The 15424-nt window shown below is 39.7% G+C and overlaps 1 protein-coding gene across 1 annotated transcript in view; it reads right to left on the reverse strand.

Moving 5' to 3' along the window:
- The window catches only part of LOC145229560 (complement receptor type 1-like), a 105739-nt gene that overhangs the window by 71929 nt on the left and 18386 nt on the right, over window positions 1–15424 (reverse strand). The window contains exons 16-44 of the mRNA XM_080094914.1: window positions 14140–14319; window positions 13383–13574; window positions 12454–12630; window positions 11856–11980; window positions 11450–11626; window positions 10925–11009; window positions 10208–10375; window positions 8932–9026; window positions 8547–8628; window positions 8149–8243; window positions 7514–7690; window positions 6542–6669; window positions 6310–6440; window positions 6141–6235; window positions 5981–6062; window positions 5547–5641; window positions 5355–5482; window positions 4739–4869; window positions 4166–4269; window positions 3438–3519; window positions 3280–3371; window positions 2734–2910; window positions 2578–2646; window positions 2200–2355; window positions 1795–1922; window positions 1564–1721; window positions 1075–1257; window positions 425–610; window positions 23–202 (exon numbers count right to left, since the gene is read on the reverse strand). Coding sequence (XP_079951040.1) covers window positions 23–202; window positions 425–610; window positions 1075–1257; window positions 1564–1721; window positions 1795–1922; window positions 2200–2355; window positions 2578–2646; window positions 2734–2910; window positions 3280–3371; window positions 3438–3519; window positions 4166–4269; window positions 4739–4869; window positions 5355–5482; window positions 5547–5641; window positions 5981–6062; window positions 6141–6235; window positions 6310–6440; window positions 6542–6669; window positions 7514–7690; window positions 8149–8243; window positions 8547–8628; window positions 8932–9026; window positions 10208–10375; window positions 10925–11009; window positions 11450–11626; window positions 11856–11980; window positions 12454–12630; window positions 13383–13574; window positions 14140–14319 — 3858 coding nt within the window. The remainder of the gene's footprint in view (window positions 1–22; window positions 203–424; window positions 611–1074; window positions 1258–1563; window positions 1722–1794; window positions 1923–2199; window positions 2356–2577; window positions 2647–2733; window positions 2911–3279; window positions 3372–3437; window positions 3520–4165; window positions 4270–4738; window positions 4870–5354; window positions 5483–5546; window positions 5642–5980; window positions 6063–6140; window positions 6236–6309; window positions 6441–6541; window positions 6670–7513; window positions 7691–8148; window positions 8244–8546; window positions 8629–8931; window positions 9027–10207; window positions 10376–10924; window positions 11010–11449; window positions 11627–11855; window positions 11981–12453; window positions 12631–13382; window positions 13575–14139; window positions 14320–15424) is intronic.

The following is a 15424-nucleotide window of genomic DNA, read 5'->3' on the forward strand; positions in this document are numbered from 1 at the left end:
TACGTGCATATAAGTTACTCACGACTTATTTCGAAATTCAACGGTCCAAGTCGCTCTTGACCGCACACAAATGTTCTGGGTCCGTCAGTTACAATTTCAAACCCCTTGTCTGCCACCAGATTACAAACGGCATTGAAGATGATTTCGTCATCACAAACCCATTTTGCGTTTGGAGGCGGTGTTGGAGCAGCACAGAATATCACTGCAAAATAATTAGTTTTTGATAAAGTACAAAAAAGCGCCGTTATGTTCAGTTTTAGCAATAACAGTCGCAAAGATAAAATAAAAAATTGCCACACAAATGTTTTTTTCACCCTAAATTTTAAAATTTAAATTCATAGAGTAAAACATACAGGTGTTACTCTATATCAAAAAGCATAACTGTATCTTCATCAACACTATAGTGAATATCTTTAGCTCTTACTTTTACACGAAGGTTCTTTTCGTGACCACAGCTCAGTAAGACCGCAAATGCGACGGTCGCCTTCCCTCAATCCCTTCAATTCATACCCTTCATTGCAAGTGTAAGAACACTCAGAAAACACGGCATCCCCATTGGTGCAAGAAACTTCGCCGTTTTCGATGGAATCCAGTTCTCCGCATCTGATTACTGTAAGATAGCGGGACGTTTTTTCTCAATGCATTAAAAAAGTCTAAAATGTCGACTTTACATAAGGCGTAAATAAGATTTTAAGCTTTGAAAACAATACTAGTTACAAAAAAGCATGTCTTTGTCAAGGGGCATTGTAACCAAAAGAAAAAAAGCCAATAAAAGTGCAACAAGAGGCAAAAAAGGCAAAAGATTTAGTGATAAGCTCACAACGTGAGGTGACACTCTCTTATCAACGTAACTGGAAACAACAGACACGAAAAAATGGAGGGGGCTGTGGTAAGCTACAAATCCAGCCTTACAATGTACATCAGTCTAAGATTGAACAAGTTTTGTTGGAATGTGTTTTTAGTCAATGTGTCGTTCACTGACTTCACTTAAAAAATATTCGACGACACAACGTTATATTGCCAAATAACATTGCAAAATGGTTATTTTCAGTTGTAGTCAAAAATCAAACTTACGCTGGCATCTTGGTTGATTTCCCGACCAAGCCTGGTCGTCCTGACATTCACGGGTCGATGATCCCAACAAGTTGTAGCCAAGTTGGCAGGTAAATACGCATTCAGACCCGTACGCATCTCCGTCTGTGCAATCGACTGACCCGTATTCAATGGAATCCAACACACCGCACCTTTTTACTGCATTTCAAATGTACATGAGTAATTCGTGTTAGTTCATTTCCAAATGCATTTTTAATTGAGCTAAAAATGGCACAAGAAAAGGTCTGTGTATATATTTGCAAAGTTTTTAGATTAGAACCTGTACAGTGCCGTAGGATGCATACCCACTTTTACCAAATTTACAATTTTCCAGAAAAAAAGCAAAAAACAATTTTTTTGTCATGTGACCCTCCAAGTCGGTACAACAAACAGGCGCTGTTTTTGAGCACGAAATCAAAGCGGATTTTATTGTTTAAGTTGGACATAAGCATTGTGGCAAATCTTTTTAACAGCTGTATTCATCAACATTTTGCTCACGTTGACAAGTAGTTAGTTTTCCTGCCCAATCTCCATTTGCTGTGCAGCGACGTGACCTGGCTCCTCTCAACCGGTAACCCACATCACACGTGAAGCGGCAAACCGAGTCAAAATTGGCGCCGTGGTCACATCTACAAAGCACAAAGGAATCGCTGTTAACACTGTTACTAGCTTATCTGGCAAATCTGCAGTATCAACTTGTACCTCTTGGCGCCATTTTCTGGTATTGGTAGCACCTCGCAAGTAACCATGCGACACTCTGCTGCTTCTCCTGTCCACGTTCCATCGGCAAGACAGGTACGAAGTTTTGAACCAGACAGTTCATATCCGTCCTAGATTTCCGAACAAATTAATTCAACTTATATTCAAGGGCATAGTTAAAAAAAAGTGTTTTAATCGACTAAAACTGTTGAGATACTTGATCAACAAATTTTAACATACGTTTTTGTCCTACGATAGTAAATTTGTTAAACGAGAAAAAAATGAATTAGGTTAACAACCACAGCCATGTATTTGAGATCTGGAGTATAACTCCATCAAGACATTTGCGGTTGAAACAACTCTTTCGGTTGGTTGGCTCAAAAATGGAAAAAAATGCTCAATACTTACAGCACAGTTAAAGTTGCATTCGGAATTATAGTTGTCTCCGTCTGAACAAATCTTCCTCCCGTTGCTAGGCGACACAAGTGGGTCACAAGTAATTACTGAAACAGCGTAAATTTTTATCATGACGATTTGGTCGTATGATTGGAATATTAGCGAATACTATTAGAAACATCCCCACGAATAAAGACAAATGCAAAGATATTAAAATCAAATCTAAATTTTTAAACAAATACATAGTCCCCAATGTGCAAAAAAGTCAATATTTTTTAAAGTATGGCATGAGCACTTCTAAGTATTTAAATGGATTGCACATACGCTACAGTTACATAAAGTGAAAGTGTTTCATTTTGTCACAGAACAAAGCCTACATATGCAGAAAACTTGATATCCAGTCCACGCTCTGTTTTCTTGGCAAGTTCTGCGCGAGTTTCCAGCAATGACGTAACCCTCCTGTAAAACACATTAACACACACAAACATTAACCCAATCACTCTCCATGGTAAAGAAGGCCGGTGTAACTTTCCAGAAACAACTTACGTCACAGGAAAAGTCGCAGTTTGATCCGTAGCGGTAGGAATCGCTGCAGACGACTTCACCATTTACGAGCTCAGGAAGCGCTTGGCACTGAATTAGACTGCACGTGACGTCAATTTCGCTCCATGCATGAGTGATCAGACACGTGCGCACCGATGAGCCAATCAGTTCAAATCCGGTCTACAAGTAAATTTTCAAAGTAGTAACTTGGTTTGGTAGTTTTTTGTCAGTTACCATACGTATGTTTTTACAAAAAAAGGGTTTAATGTCATAAACATATAGTAAAAAAATAAACGAGTATTGTATCGGTTTTTATACGACAAATAATCGACGTTTCGAAGTCCTACACAGGACGCCACGTCGATTGTTTGTAATAAAAACTGCTGGAAGCGGATTACTCGTTTATACATTATGATTGGCAATAATAGATATTTATATAGCATAAAACAAGATAAGTCGCTTTGGTATAAAAAACTTTTTTTTAAATATATGCTTTAGCCAATCATAAATTTTCCGTATCTACTTTGAAATGAGCAACAGAGCACTTACATCACATTGGAAAATGCAGTCCGACTGATAATCGTATCCAACGCAAGTCACTTTGCCATTGACGGGCGGTCGCAGTTCAGGGCAGGTAATTCCTGCAAACCAAAACAATATTTCTTTCGTCGTCTTTAGAATCAATTTTTTTGTAAAAATATACGTACGTTCGCATCTGGTCTCAACTCCCGACCACTGTTTATCGATTCGACAGCTTCTTCTTGCGCTACCAGACATTTCGTATCCTTCCTGCAATTATAAATATGCACTTTGCCACACCGGATACCTGGATCAGCATTTTAGTGTTTAAAAGATTTCGGCAAAAAATGTTTGACACAAATTTTATATTTCTAAACAATATGGATTTTCAATTGACATTAAATAACATGTAATAAAACATAGTTTTTTAAAAATGTCAAAAAGTTGCTTCCAAAAGAATGTTGTTGCTCGGAAAAAGACTAAATAAACCAAGGTTTAAAAAAAATAACCAGAGCATCCTTCATAAATATTTCTGCAGTGCAGCAACCCCGAAAAAGATTTTCGAAGCTTGGTTTTGAAGCCAAGTCGACAAATTTTGTGTTGTTTCTGCAAATTGACAAGTGCGTAACGAACACCAACTTTTTCGACACGGTGTACATCTCTCATCGCACTCAATCTACTTCCTCGCAGTCGAAAATTATCACGCTCGTTTAAGAAAAGGTAATTTGGCTTAAGACTTGTTTTTAAACGAACTTGACTAGCGATTTTTGTAAAACACAAAAATCCACATTTTTTCTGATTATTTCATTCAATTTTGTCGTGTTAAACAGCACTGTATATCTGAAAACCATGTCATGATTTTCAGACATAATGCGCATTCCTAATAACTTTACAACCTACAACTCGTTTATCTTACGTTGCACGAGAATCGACAATCGGCACCAAACTGGTTGTCTTCACCGGGAGAAGAGCAATCCACTTCGCCATTTTCAGGAGCAGTCATCGCTGGACATTTAATCACTGAAATGGTAGGAAGTGTAGTTTATTATCTGGTTTAATCTAGATAAGTCAGTAATATTGAACTACAAAAAGGTGACTATAAATATTATCTGTAATATATACAGCAGTTTAGCGCTAACTTAAACAACATACGCTTATTCTTGCTTGGTTAACCATGTGAAATAAGTACGTGGCAATCTGCTAATTGCGTGCACAAAATTTGAAAATCAAATAACTGATTCACTTTCTCCATACAATGTACCATCTGCAATTAGACTCAGACAATAACAAGTAAACAACCGCTATTAACGTTAGAGTCGGCAACAATGCGCAGGTTCAACGTTTAATGCACATAACGAGCTCCTAATATCCGCGGCATATAACTGCATAATACCAATCTCGGTCCGGGTAACTGCGTCAATGGGAAACGGGAGTGGCAAATTGCAGTTCGATTTCCTTACAACAATACTAACAATGCCTAACGACTCACGTTGGCATGACGTCAGCGTTCCCGACCAATCAGCATTCTCCTCACAAGTACGCGAGTTGCTGCCCAACAGATCGTACCCAATTTCGCAGGTGAATCGACATGTAGATTCGAAGTTGTCACCGTCGCCGCATCTGCAAGGCGTTTTGAGGAAAATAAGGTCACTAAAGTGCACACCAAGACTGATAAAAAGTCTGTGCGATGTGAAAATGTCACTCCACCTGCGTTTCGTAACGTTTCACAGAACTGCGTCTGTTGTGTATTGCTTACGCTTTTGACATTTCAGAACAGGGCTAGATTTTGCGCATGATAGAAGGCATAATGCGATTTGCTACAGATAGCCCAGGATGTTGCACCAAATACGGTGCTCAAACGAACCAGTTTTCTTGTCCAAACAAACAAGAAACGTCTCAAGGGCACAGTGCAGTCATGTCATGAACTCAAGTCAAAGCGTTTTTACTGAAAGAGTTGTTGAAAACTTATTGTTAAATTTCACATACCGAGTCACAACAAAACCAAGTATTGATATTGTTTAATGCCTTATGTAAAAAAAAGTAAGGTACCCTTGAACACAAGTGTGGTCTTATTTTGTTAGCATTACGACATCAGTTTTACTTACCGCTTGTTACCGTTCTCGGGAACAGCTAAACTTTCACAAGTGACAATTCCGCAGGTCGTTCTCGAGCCCGACCACTCTCCATTGGACAGACAAGTTCTGGATTCTGACCCTCTTTGATTGTAACCAATCTGCGAAGAAATTTAAAGTAGAAAATAGTTATAAATTAAAGTTACCGTGCTGTTATTCACTTACGGCACAAACGAATTCGCAGACAGAGGAGAAGTTGTTTTCATCGGTACATCTTATCGAACCGTGGTTGGGTGACGTGATTATAGGACACTTTATCACTGTGAAATAAAGCAGATATTTTTTTTATTAATACACAAACTGTGAGACATTCGGACGCCGCGAAGTGAAATAAAATATTCATGCTGCAGCGCACAACCAAAGTTCTTTTTGTTTCCAGTATTTACGTTTCACAGGTGATTACGGTAAGGTTTAACGCTGTCAAAGAATTAACAACAAAATGTTTAAGGTCTGACAGAAAGCTGATGGTGCCACAAGTTTTTTTAAAATGAAAGAAAATGGCGATAATTTATGATGGCATGGTAAGAAAGATCGAAAAACATTACCTAATACATGAAAATAAATAAAGATTTAAAATCGTTATTGTATAATGAACTTACGTATGCATGACACAACCACGCCAGACCAGGAATGATCAGCTGAACAAGTTCGAGTGTTGCTGCCGTAAAGTAGATATCCCTCCTGCATCGGTGCAAAAAGAACGTGAAATAAACCGTTTTTGTGTTGCGGGCGGGATTAGAGAAAAAAGCAGTACTGTACCTGGCATTGAAAGGAACACTCAGAGTTGTAGGCGTCAAGGTTGCTGCACACGATGCTTCCATGTAATGGCGCTGTTAATTCCCCGCATCGAATTACTGAAATAAAAATAAAAATGTAAAACAACAACTGGAAATGAAAGCTAGTCATTAAATTGGTAATAAACACTTACATTGGCAGGAGGTTGCAACGCCAGACCACAGGCTGTTCTCCCTACATTCCCTGGAAGTGCTGCCAGAAATTTCAAAGCCTTCATTGCATGTAAAACGACATGTCGAATCGAAGAGGTTTCCATCTTCGCAACTGGAACCCAAAAATCCTCGGTAAGTCAATTCAGCAATTATACAGATGCAAGAGGCAATACAATAATAAATTACGCTTGAATTGTAAAGAAAAAATATTACGTTTTGCTGCCATTGGGTAAGTCGGGAAGGTCAGGGCACGTGATCATGTTGCACGTGGTTTCCGTTCCTGACCAATCCGTGTCCTCTTGGCAGGTTCGCTGTTTTGAACCCCTCAGCTCGTATCCGATCTGCAATGTTCAAATGCGAGCGAGATAAAAACGACGTCTTTTTTAATACAACACATTTATGTCCACTTTAAACCTCTAGATTGACTTAAAAAAGACGGCAATAAAACCTAAGCTAGATTTTTTTATTTCAAACATTTAACGCGCTGCGATAAATTCTATAAATATTGCTTGAAACATACTGTACTGGACATATCCTCACAATAGCAAATGTTGAAAAATATTTATTCATGTGACACAAATTCTGGGACAGCAGTAATAAATTATTTTTCAAGTCTGTGCCCAGCAATTCTGAGAGGTCATCGTGTATAAACCAATGAATGAAACGATTTCTGTGTTTTCCATGTTTCCCGCACCCCTACACAACCCATTCAGGTATTTGCTTTGTATGTTAATTCATGTTGTTATTGTGCGTGTGTTTCGCCAATACAATGTCTTGACAAAAAATTATCAAAAATGTCTTACGTTACAGAAGAAAACACATTCAGACTCGTAGTTAGCGTCGTCAGTGCATTTCTTACGTCCGTTCCTCGGGGAAGGAAGGTTGTCGCATTCGATCACTGGAAAAAGATTGGTAAATCAAAGATTGACTTTCAAAGTTTGCACAATGTTTAAGCATGACATACAAATGCAAATTGCTGCGCCTCCACTCCAACTGCCACTTTCTTCGCATGTACGTGTACTGCTTCCCGCCAATTCGTAGCCAGTCTGTGTTATATCAGAATGTTTAAGTTTCAAGGACTACTGTATTTATAAACTGGCTTGTTACATTATACTGTATTTATGATTTACCAAGTGTGCGATCAAATTTGGATCACCCAGACAAACATACAACTACGATACTTACATTGCACCTAAACTCGCAATCCGAAGCGAAATTAGAGTCATCAGAGCAGGTTATCTGGCCATTTGAGGGCGCAGTAAGATCGACACATGTGATTAGGGTACACGTGACCGCCAAGCCTAGCCATGCGCCATTTTCCTGACAGACTCTGGTTGACGTGCCTCGAAGTGTGTAACCTCTCTGTGGAATGAATGACGCACAAATATTGGGATAGGCTTCGGTAATACCGGATAAGTACAAGGTATTAAAAATAAATTTGCAGTAATGGGGGTATTGGCATGCGATACAATGGGTAATAAGCACATTAGCTCGTATCAGTCTTGCACCAAAACAGGATAAGGTGTGGAATTGAAATTGTTACAGACGGGACCAAAATAATACTGTGTGAAAATGGGAAAAAGACTTTTTACGTCACTTTTGACAGAAAATTAGTCCATTAAACGATCGGCAAGCAAAAGCGAAGTATAACGAAAGTGCGATGGTGTTTTGATAAACACGTTTTCAAAGACACAAAAAACTGCATGATAAGAATTGTATCAATCATATGGCAAAATTTGTACATAATTATGAAAACCGCCAAAACTTGAGTGTAAAAAACTAACGCATCAAGGCGCGAAAATAATGATAATAAAACTCACATCGCATTCAAAGTCGCATGCTGACTGGTATCGGTTGTTGGCACTGCAAGTTACCCGTCCGAATTCGGGGTCGCTTAACTCAGCGCATCTGATAACTGAAACGTGACAATAAGTTGCATGACAAATCTATTTATAGCTAGGTTTTTATCACACAAATATGGTGGTATAAACTCACCAAGATATAATTAACATGATGTATTTATTGGAGCGATAATAAATACTTTGAGAAAGTGTTTTACTTCGAAACCAACGCTATATGTCATTGACATAACACAGTCAAGAAAGTCATTTTTTCTCATTTTAACGATCCTTGTTCGGTAATAGTTTGACAGAGAAAAACAAAGCTGCTGTTATGTTGACAAATAGCATGCTAATTAATAATTTGAAGGTTCACTTACGGGTACATGTGAAAAGCAATCCCGACCATTCCTCGTTTGACTGACAATTTCTTTCCGCACTCCCGCTAAATTCGAAACCCTCCTGTATTTGAACACCAAAATTATGTTAGGTATGTGGTGGAGAAATAAAGTTCAAAACAAGAGTTAAACATACAGTGGCATTGTAAAATGTATTTCAGGCAAGAAACAATTTTTTACGCAGTACAAACCGAAACTACAATTTTACAAGGCGATGACCACAAAACTAATACAAAGACCATCGCGTCAGATTTTCTCAATGGACAGGTTTTGATGGGCGGGAATTCACTTGCAGCTTGTGCTACGTTAAAATTTTACGGAATGTAGATAAGATGGTATGTTTCATCAGATGACTTGATATACTTACATTACATGTAAACGAGCAGGTAGAGTCAAAATATTCTTCGTCTGTGCAGGTCTTGGAGCCGTCCTGTGGAGTTTTGAGGACTGGACATTCCATTCCTGTTGATTAAATTAAACCAATACATTTAAAGTAACAAAATATGTTAAAATTCAGTGTTAAACAATGGTTTAAACTTTGTCCACCGCCAAACCTGTAATTTCTAAATGCACGTATAAATGTATTACAAAGTAGGCCAAGAGAATTATACGGAAGCAACAAGTTAAAGTGATCGCTGTCTAGCCTGAGGGACATATTTAACTTGTGACCTTTAGCCGGTGAAGCAGCCTGTGCTTCGTCTGTGTATTTTTTGGTTCCATCGAGCAAAACAGATATACGCGAAAAGGCGCATTCGGGTTGAATACACTTTCACACAATAGCACGTTTTCTGGCCGGAATGTGATGATTGATTTTACACAGAAAAGCCCTGAGCAAACCTACAGGTTGTTGATCTTGATGCGTTAAGACTGTTTCTGACTATTTTGCTACTAAAAACACAGCAGATCGATTTTAAATAAATATGAAAAAATAGAAAAGTCAAACAGGATATTTTACGTCAGTGGTTCTCAAAGTATGGGTCGCGACCCAAACGTGGGTCGCGCAGGGTCAAAAAATGGGTCGCGCTATGGTGGTTCAATTCTACCCAAACGAATTTACTTAATGTAGTAGTAGTAAAGTCCACTCACTCGACCACGTTGTAGTAAAATGAACTAATCATTGCAAAATACTGACAATAGCCTTCCAATTGTACTGTTACGCACATAGCGATTGTTACGTCATAGCACGGGGAATAAAAGTTAATCATGCGAAACTGAACGTGGAGATGTAACAGATACCGTTTAAGGATGAGTAAGTATTCGTACAAGGAAACATATTTAGATTTGGGATTCACTTCTATCAATGATCATGTTGCTGCTGCAAAGCCACAATATGTGTTGTGTTATGTAGTATTGTTGAATCGAACTCGTTAAACCTGCAGCCATTTTGACATGGGCAGACCCAGTGCGGCCACGACGTGGCCTCGAAATTGTTACATTTTTTTATATTTGAGGCTTGGGTCGTGAGATGTTCATAATGCTCAGATTTGGGTCGCGGTCAAAAAAGTTTGAGAACCACTGTTTTACGTGGATTACAATTTTGGTGAAAAAAATTTAACCATATATTTGAAGAGGAAATATACGCCAAATGAAAACGTAACTGACCCGCTGATGCATTTGTTCCCGTTTAAAAACGGTAAACTTACTGTAGGGATATGGAGGGTCGGCGTTGGACCCATCGCAGCTTATTACACTTAATCCCCGCAGTCTGTAGCCGAGCTCTGGTTTGAAAGTACAGATCGAACCGAAACGGTTCCCGTTGGTGCATGTCATGGTTGAGTGCGCACGAGCAACCAGGTCGTCGCACGTCATAACTGAAAACAGAAGATTGTTATATCTGAGGATCAGTTTGAGTGGCAATGCACAACACACGAAGATCTGTACTGGGTGTTAACGGCGGCCGCTTGGATGAGCACGGTAATAGCACACCAGCTTTTTGCCCAAAAACGGTGCGAGATGTGATCGCGGTAAACGCTAAAAAATTTTTGTGGTAAAGCAAGCAAATTTTCCTGTTTACATAGTTGTATGGCCCAATAGTTCTTTCCGCATGAGAATTAAAACTTTTCTTTTTCCTTCACATTTGGCGATGTATTGTATGTCGAGGATTTGCAGTATACGGCAAAGCGAAAGTTAAACCATCAATCATCCCTGAACTTAAAACGAACAACTGATTTTTTATTCAAAGATTTTCTGAGATCATTCCAGTGTTAAACCTAATTAACTGAATATAACATCAAACTTTGTATTAAATGGATTCAACACACATATTGAATCGTTTTGAATTAAAACAGTAGAAGTGTTGAGACAAACACCAACTGTTGAAAAAGATTGAATCTGAGCGAAAAAGGGGAAACGAAACGTACTTTGACAAACCGCTTCTCTTCCAGACCAAGCTGTGCTCCTTTGACAAGTCCTTCTCGCGTCGCCCGACGCCAGAAAGTATCCCTCCTAAGGTTGAAAAGCAAACAAAGTTATGTAGACAAGATTCCTTGCGCGTCACAAAACGACTGACAACAGTGAGATGGGAAATTCTACCTCCCGTGCGCAAATGTACAAAATTTTAATGCCGAGTAGGCAATTGCGTGAACCATGTTTTACAATCCTATTTGAGGGAACTTTAACAATATGTAAATGACCCCACAGAGGATGTTTACTGCTATGCCTAGTGCTATATAAAAACCAAAATAAATAGCAAAGAGATTTTTGTTCTGTGAACAGAACCAATCGAAGTTGCCTCCTTTGTTGAATTTTGAATTATTTTTGAAAATGTTCTGAACAATTCTGTAACGGTTGCATTAAAAAATTACGTTTATTTGGTAGCATCGTAACACTTTATTGTGTTTATTTATAACCAAAGCGGATCTTTAAAGTTTTGTCATTAGACTTACGTTACAGGTAACGGTGCACTGTGATCCGTATTCGTTATTTTGGGTGCATACGAGTTCTCCATTAAGCGGATTGGTCAAAAAAGGACACGTGATCCTTTGACACAATGCAGCACCACCAGACCATTCCCTGTCTCTCTGGCAAGTGGTTGTTCTGGTGCCAGAAAAGTAGTACCCTTCCTGCAACCGACAAATAAACGTTAATTACAGTCTTATTCATTTAAAAAAACTAAGCAACCGACTGGGATCATATTTTCGAAAAAAAGATTTTTTTACAAGACAATAAAATCGCTTTGAAAATCAAACTTTTAGATTGGTCACTTTCAACCACAGTTATTTATCATTATTATTATTTATTGGCTGGTTTCATTACTTGTAATCGAACAAACAGAATAACGATCAAACTTACATTACATGAGTAGGTACATCTGGTCCCGAAGGCATTTTGCACTTCGCTTGCCGACTCTAGGTCAGACAGACTTTCGCATTCTATGCTTCCATGCTCAATCGGTTCCAACGCATTACACCTAATCACTACACAAACAATATACGGCGTTTACAGAAGTCCATTTTTTTCTTGCATTTTAAGTATCATTTTTATATATTATGCCTAAATCAACCAAATTCAAGTTTGGAACGTCATGGTTTGTCATAGGAATGATCCTTAAAACGGTTTCGTCCATTTTTATAAGGTGTGTGACAAGACAAACAAGACCATGCGATGAAATTACGCGGTTTGTTTGAGATAACTTTAACTCAACTAGGTCACAAATCGTCACCAAAAAGGCCTAACATACAGCTCACACCGAAGAACATTATTGTTCTGTTAACAACCTGCTTTAAATCAGACTCTAAAGAAGCTTAAACTTATATGTTATCTGACATCGAATCGCAAAATACAATAAATCCACAAGAGAAAGGAGGCCCTATGCAAGGAGTCTTGACTCCAGCCTGGCTGCGGTCAGTGATTCATAGAAAAGGAATGGATGAGGCAATAAGATACTCACGGTCGCATCTTGTTTCAACACCAATCCACACGCGCGTTTCCTGACAAAGACGTTCCGCTGATCCGAACAAATCGTACCCGACATTGCAGGCAAACTGGCAGATTGATCCGTAATTGTCAAAATCCGAACATCGCATGCTGCCATCCAGTGGTGGAGCCAGTACGCCGCATCGAATCACTGTTATTTCGGAACAACTGTGTTTTAGTTAAGTTGTTGCCAAAGCGTTGGAGAAAAACGTAATAAGGGCCTGGAAAACGACCAAATTTCTTCAAAAAGACAATTACGTACTATTATGCAAATTCTTATGTGCCACTAGGCTATATGACGGTTAATAATAACATATTTTTTAATGAACCGTATTGAAAGGTTTTTGTAGACTTCTGTTTGAGATAAGCAATTACTAATATCATGCAAAGCATGAAACAATCTGTTATATAAAGTACGAAATTTAGGGTCGTCTTGTGAAAGGGATAATACTTTATTGTCTATGCGTAAAATGTAAAACACGGAGAATAGGAAATCGTTCTACCCAGGTTTAGAAATTTGCAAATGATCTTATCAGGCGCTCCAGGTTTTGACATCAACACAGTGAAGTTGGACATTGTGATACACATTTAGCTGGAATTAGTTTAATCCCAGACGTTGTTTACATCAATTTCATAGTTTACCAAGCCTGCAGAGGCGTTACACCGAATCAAATTCGACCTCCGAGCGTTATTTTGTTATTGTTGGTTAGCACTAACGCTGCAGGGCAGATCCTAGAAATGGATATGCGCTCGCGCATAAAATGTGGTGAAAAGCACCAACATCAAAGGTATGTGACAACATACAAATCTGCTGTATTTATTCGCTAAGCCGGTTAATTCATTCCAGGCAGGCTAATCAACAATAAACCGTAATAATACAAAAAAATATCTGCAAAGTCTCACGTCGACACTTTGCCTGTCGTCCGGACCACTGCAGATCATCGCCACATCGTCGCTGGACTCCGTTGTCGCTAAATTCAACATCGAGCTCATAGCCCAAATTGCAGGTGTAACGGCAGACTGATCCGTAATTTGCCCCATCCGTGCAATCGACTTTTCCGTTGGCGGGCGAAACCAGACCCAGACATTGCTGGACTGCATGCAACAATGAACAGGGTAAATACAATTATTGGCAGTCTGCCTTTTCCTGGGATCAAGTTCGACAGTGCAAAACATTGGGTAGGCAAAACTGGTCGGTCTGGGTTGAAAAGAGAGTATCAGTCGGTGACTGTGTGCGTTACGTTGACGGAGTGTCTATGGCGCCAGAAGCGGTGTGGATTGATTGTGGGAGATAGAGCATTAAGCGAAAAAGTTTTCAAAATCGCGTGGTCTCATGTCAGAAAAATGTGAATACCAGCTTTGTTACGGCTAAGAGAATCAAAAGGATAGACACTGATGGTGGGCAAATTGAATGTTTTAGAGTTAAAAAGAAACATCGTAACTATTTATGAAATACACAAAAACTATGCGCTGTATTATCAATTTTAAAACTGGGTTTGACCGCCTAAAGCCTTGGTAGAGCATGTCGTCCCAAGTCATAACATACCTTCATTAAAACATATACCTCATAATAACTCTACTTTAAAAACATCAAACACCAAACGACAGATCACAAAAATCACAAGTTGACGATGCCGTAAAGTCTGTCCTTTTTACCCACTTGAACAAATAGCGGCCACGCCGTCGAATGATCCGTCCGCTTGGCATCGTCGGAATCTGGACCCGGACACAAGCTGGTAGCCGACATCACAAGTGTAAGTGCATTCTGATGCGAAGTTACGACCGTCGCTGCACGATAACTCGCCGTTGCTGATCGGGCTCAGTTCGTCACATGTGATCCCTGCAAGAAAAATGGTCACAATTTGTTAGACATTGCATGTATTTGAATCTGTGCAATAATTTGACCCCGTACATGGTAAATTTTAAGCAAATTCGGTACGTGCGTTTTCACAGGACCTAACAATAGAAAAATGGGACCCAATAGCGAAAGGACATTTAAGGTGAAAACGGACACCAGGCGCTTGCGGTTGAGGCAACCCGGCCTACGCATCCAGGCTGTAGGACGAACCTTGAAACCACAAAGCCAGACGACATTCTGTTGCAATCCAGCATGTCAGCAAATGACGCTGATGTGCAATCCACCATTACTAAACCATACCAGGGTATGTTTCTTCTCACGTCGGTATCTAAACCATCATGTGTAAACACGTTCTGATGTTATACATTGGCTCGTTCTCAAGCAGTATTCTCAAACTTTGCGTTGGCTTTAAGCCACCTAGCCCCACTGAGAGAACTTGTCGATACTTGCAAGCTTCAACCTTTGTATGAGTATAAAACAAGCTCCCTAGTGACGCTGGGCACCTCGGTTGCACTGAGCAGTATTTAACGCTTAATCTAACTGTTTTAGACTTCATTCGCACACTCTTACGGTTAGACACGCTGGCAATGCAAGACTGTTACTGCCTTCGAAGCGTACGCTAAAGAATTGTTGCCTAATCCTCAAATTCTTATTTCCAGCTAAAACTTTGAGAAAAAACTTTCTCTCGCGCCTCCGCCTGCAGACAATGACTATAATAGGATAACCCGCGCGTTGTCTGGACGTCAGCGGTGTGCTCAGGCGAGCTCCGCAAGACAAGCAACTCGTCTATCTCGCGCACCAGTAGACAAGCTAACAGCACGCCCGTTCGCCTTCGCGGTCTGACGATCCTTATCCAGCTTTAGGTTTCGGCTTGAGCAAAAACCGAAGCATTTTGGGCGCCTGAATTTATGCAGCTCCGTTGTCATTATTTACGCATGGGCAGCCCAGTTAACAGCGCCCGAAGCAGAAATATGGCCTCTGCGGTCTACTGGCACAGCACGCCTTCCCTGTAGGTTTTAGTCAGTAAGGAAGCGAACACTAAGACTGCCTAGCCAAACACGACTTGCGCAATGTTTGCGTTACGACT

Source organism: Phallusia mammillata, chromosome 5, assembly GCF_965637545.1.
Source record: "Phallusia mammillata chromosome 5, kaPhaMamm4.hap1.1, whole genome shotgun sequence".
Taxonomy (NCBI): Eukaryota; Metazoa; Chordata; class Ascidiacea; order Phlebobranchia; family Ascidiidae; genus Phallusia; species Phallusia mammillata.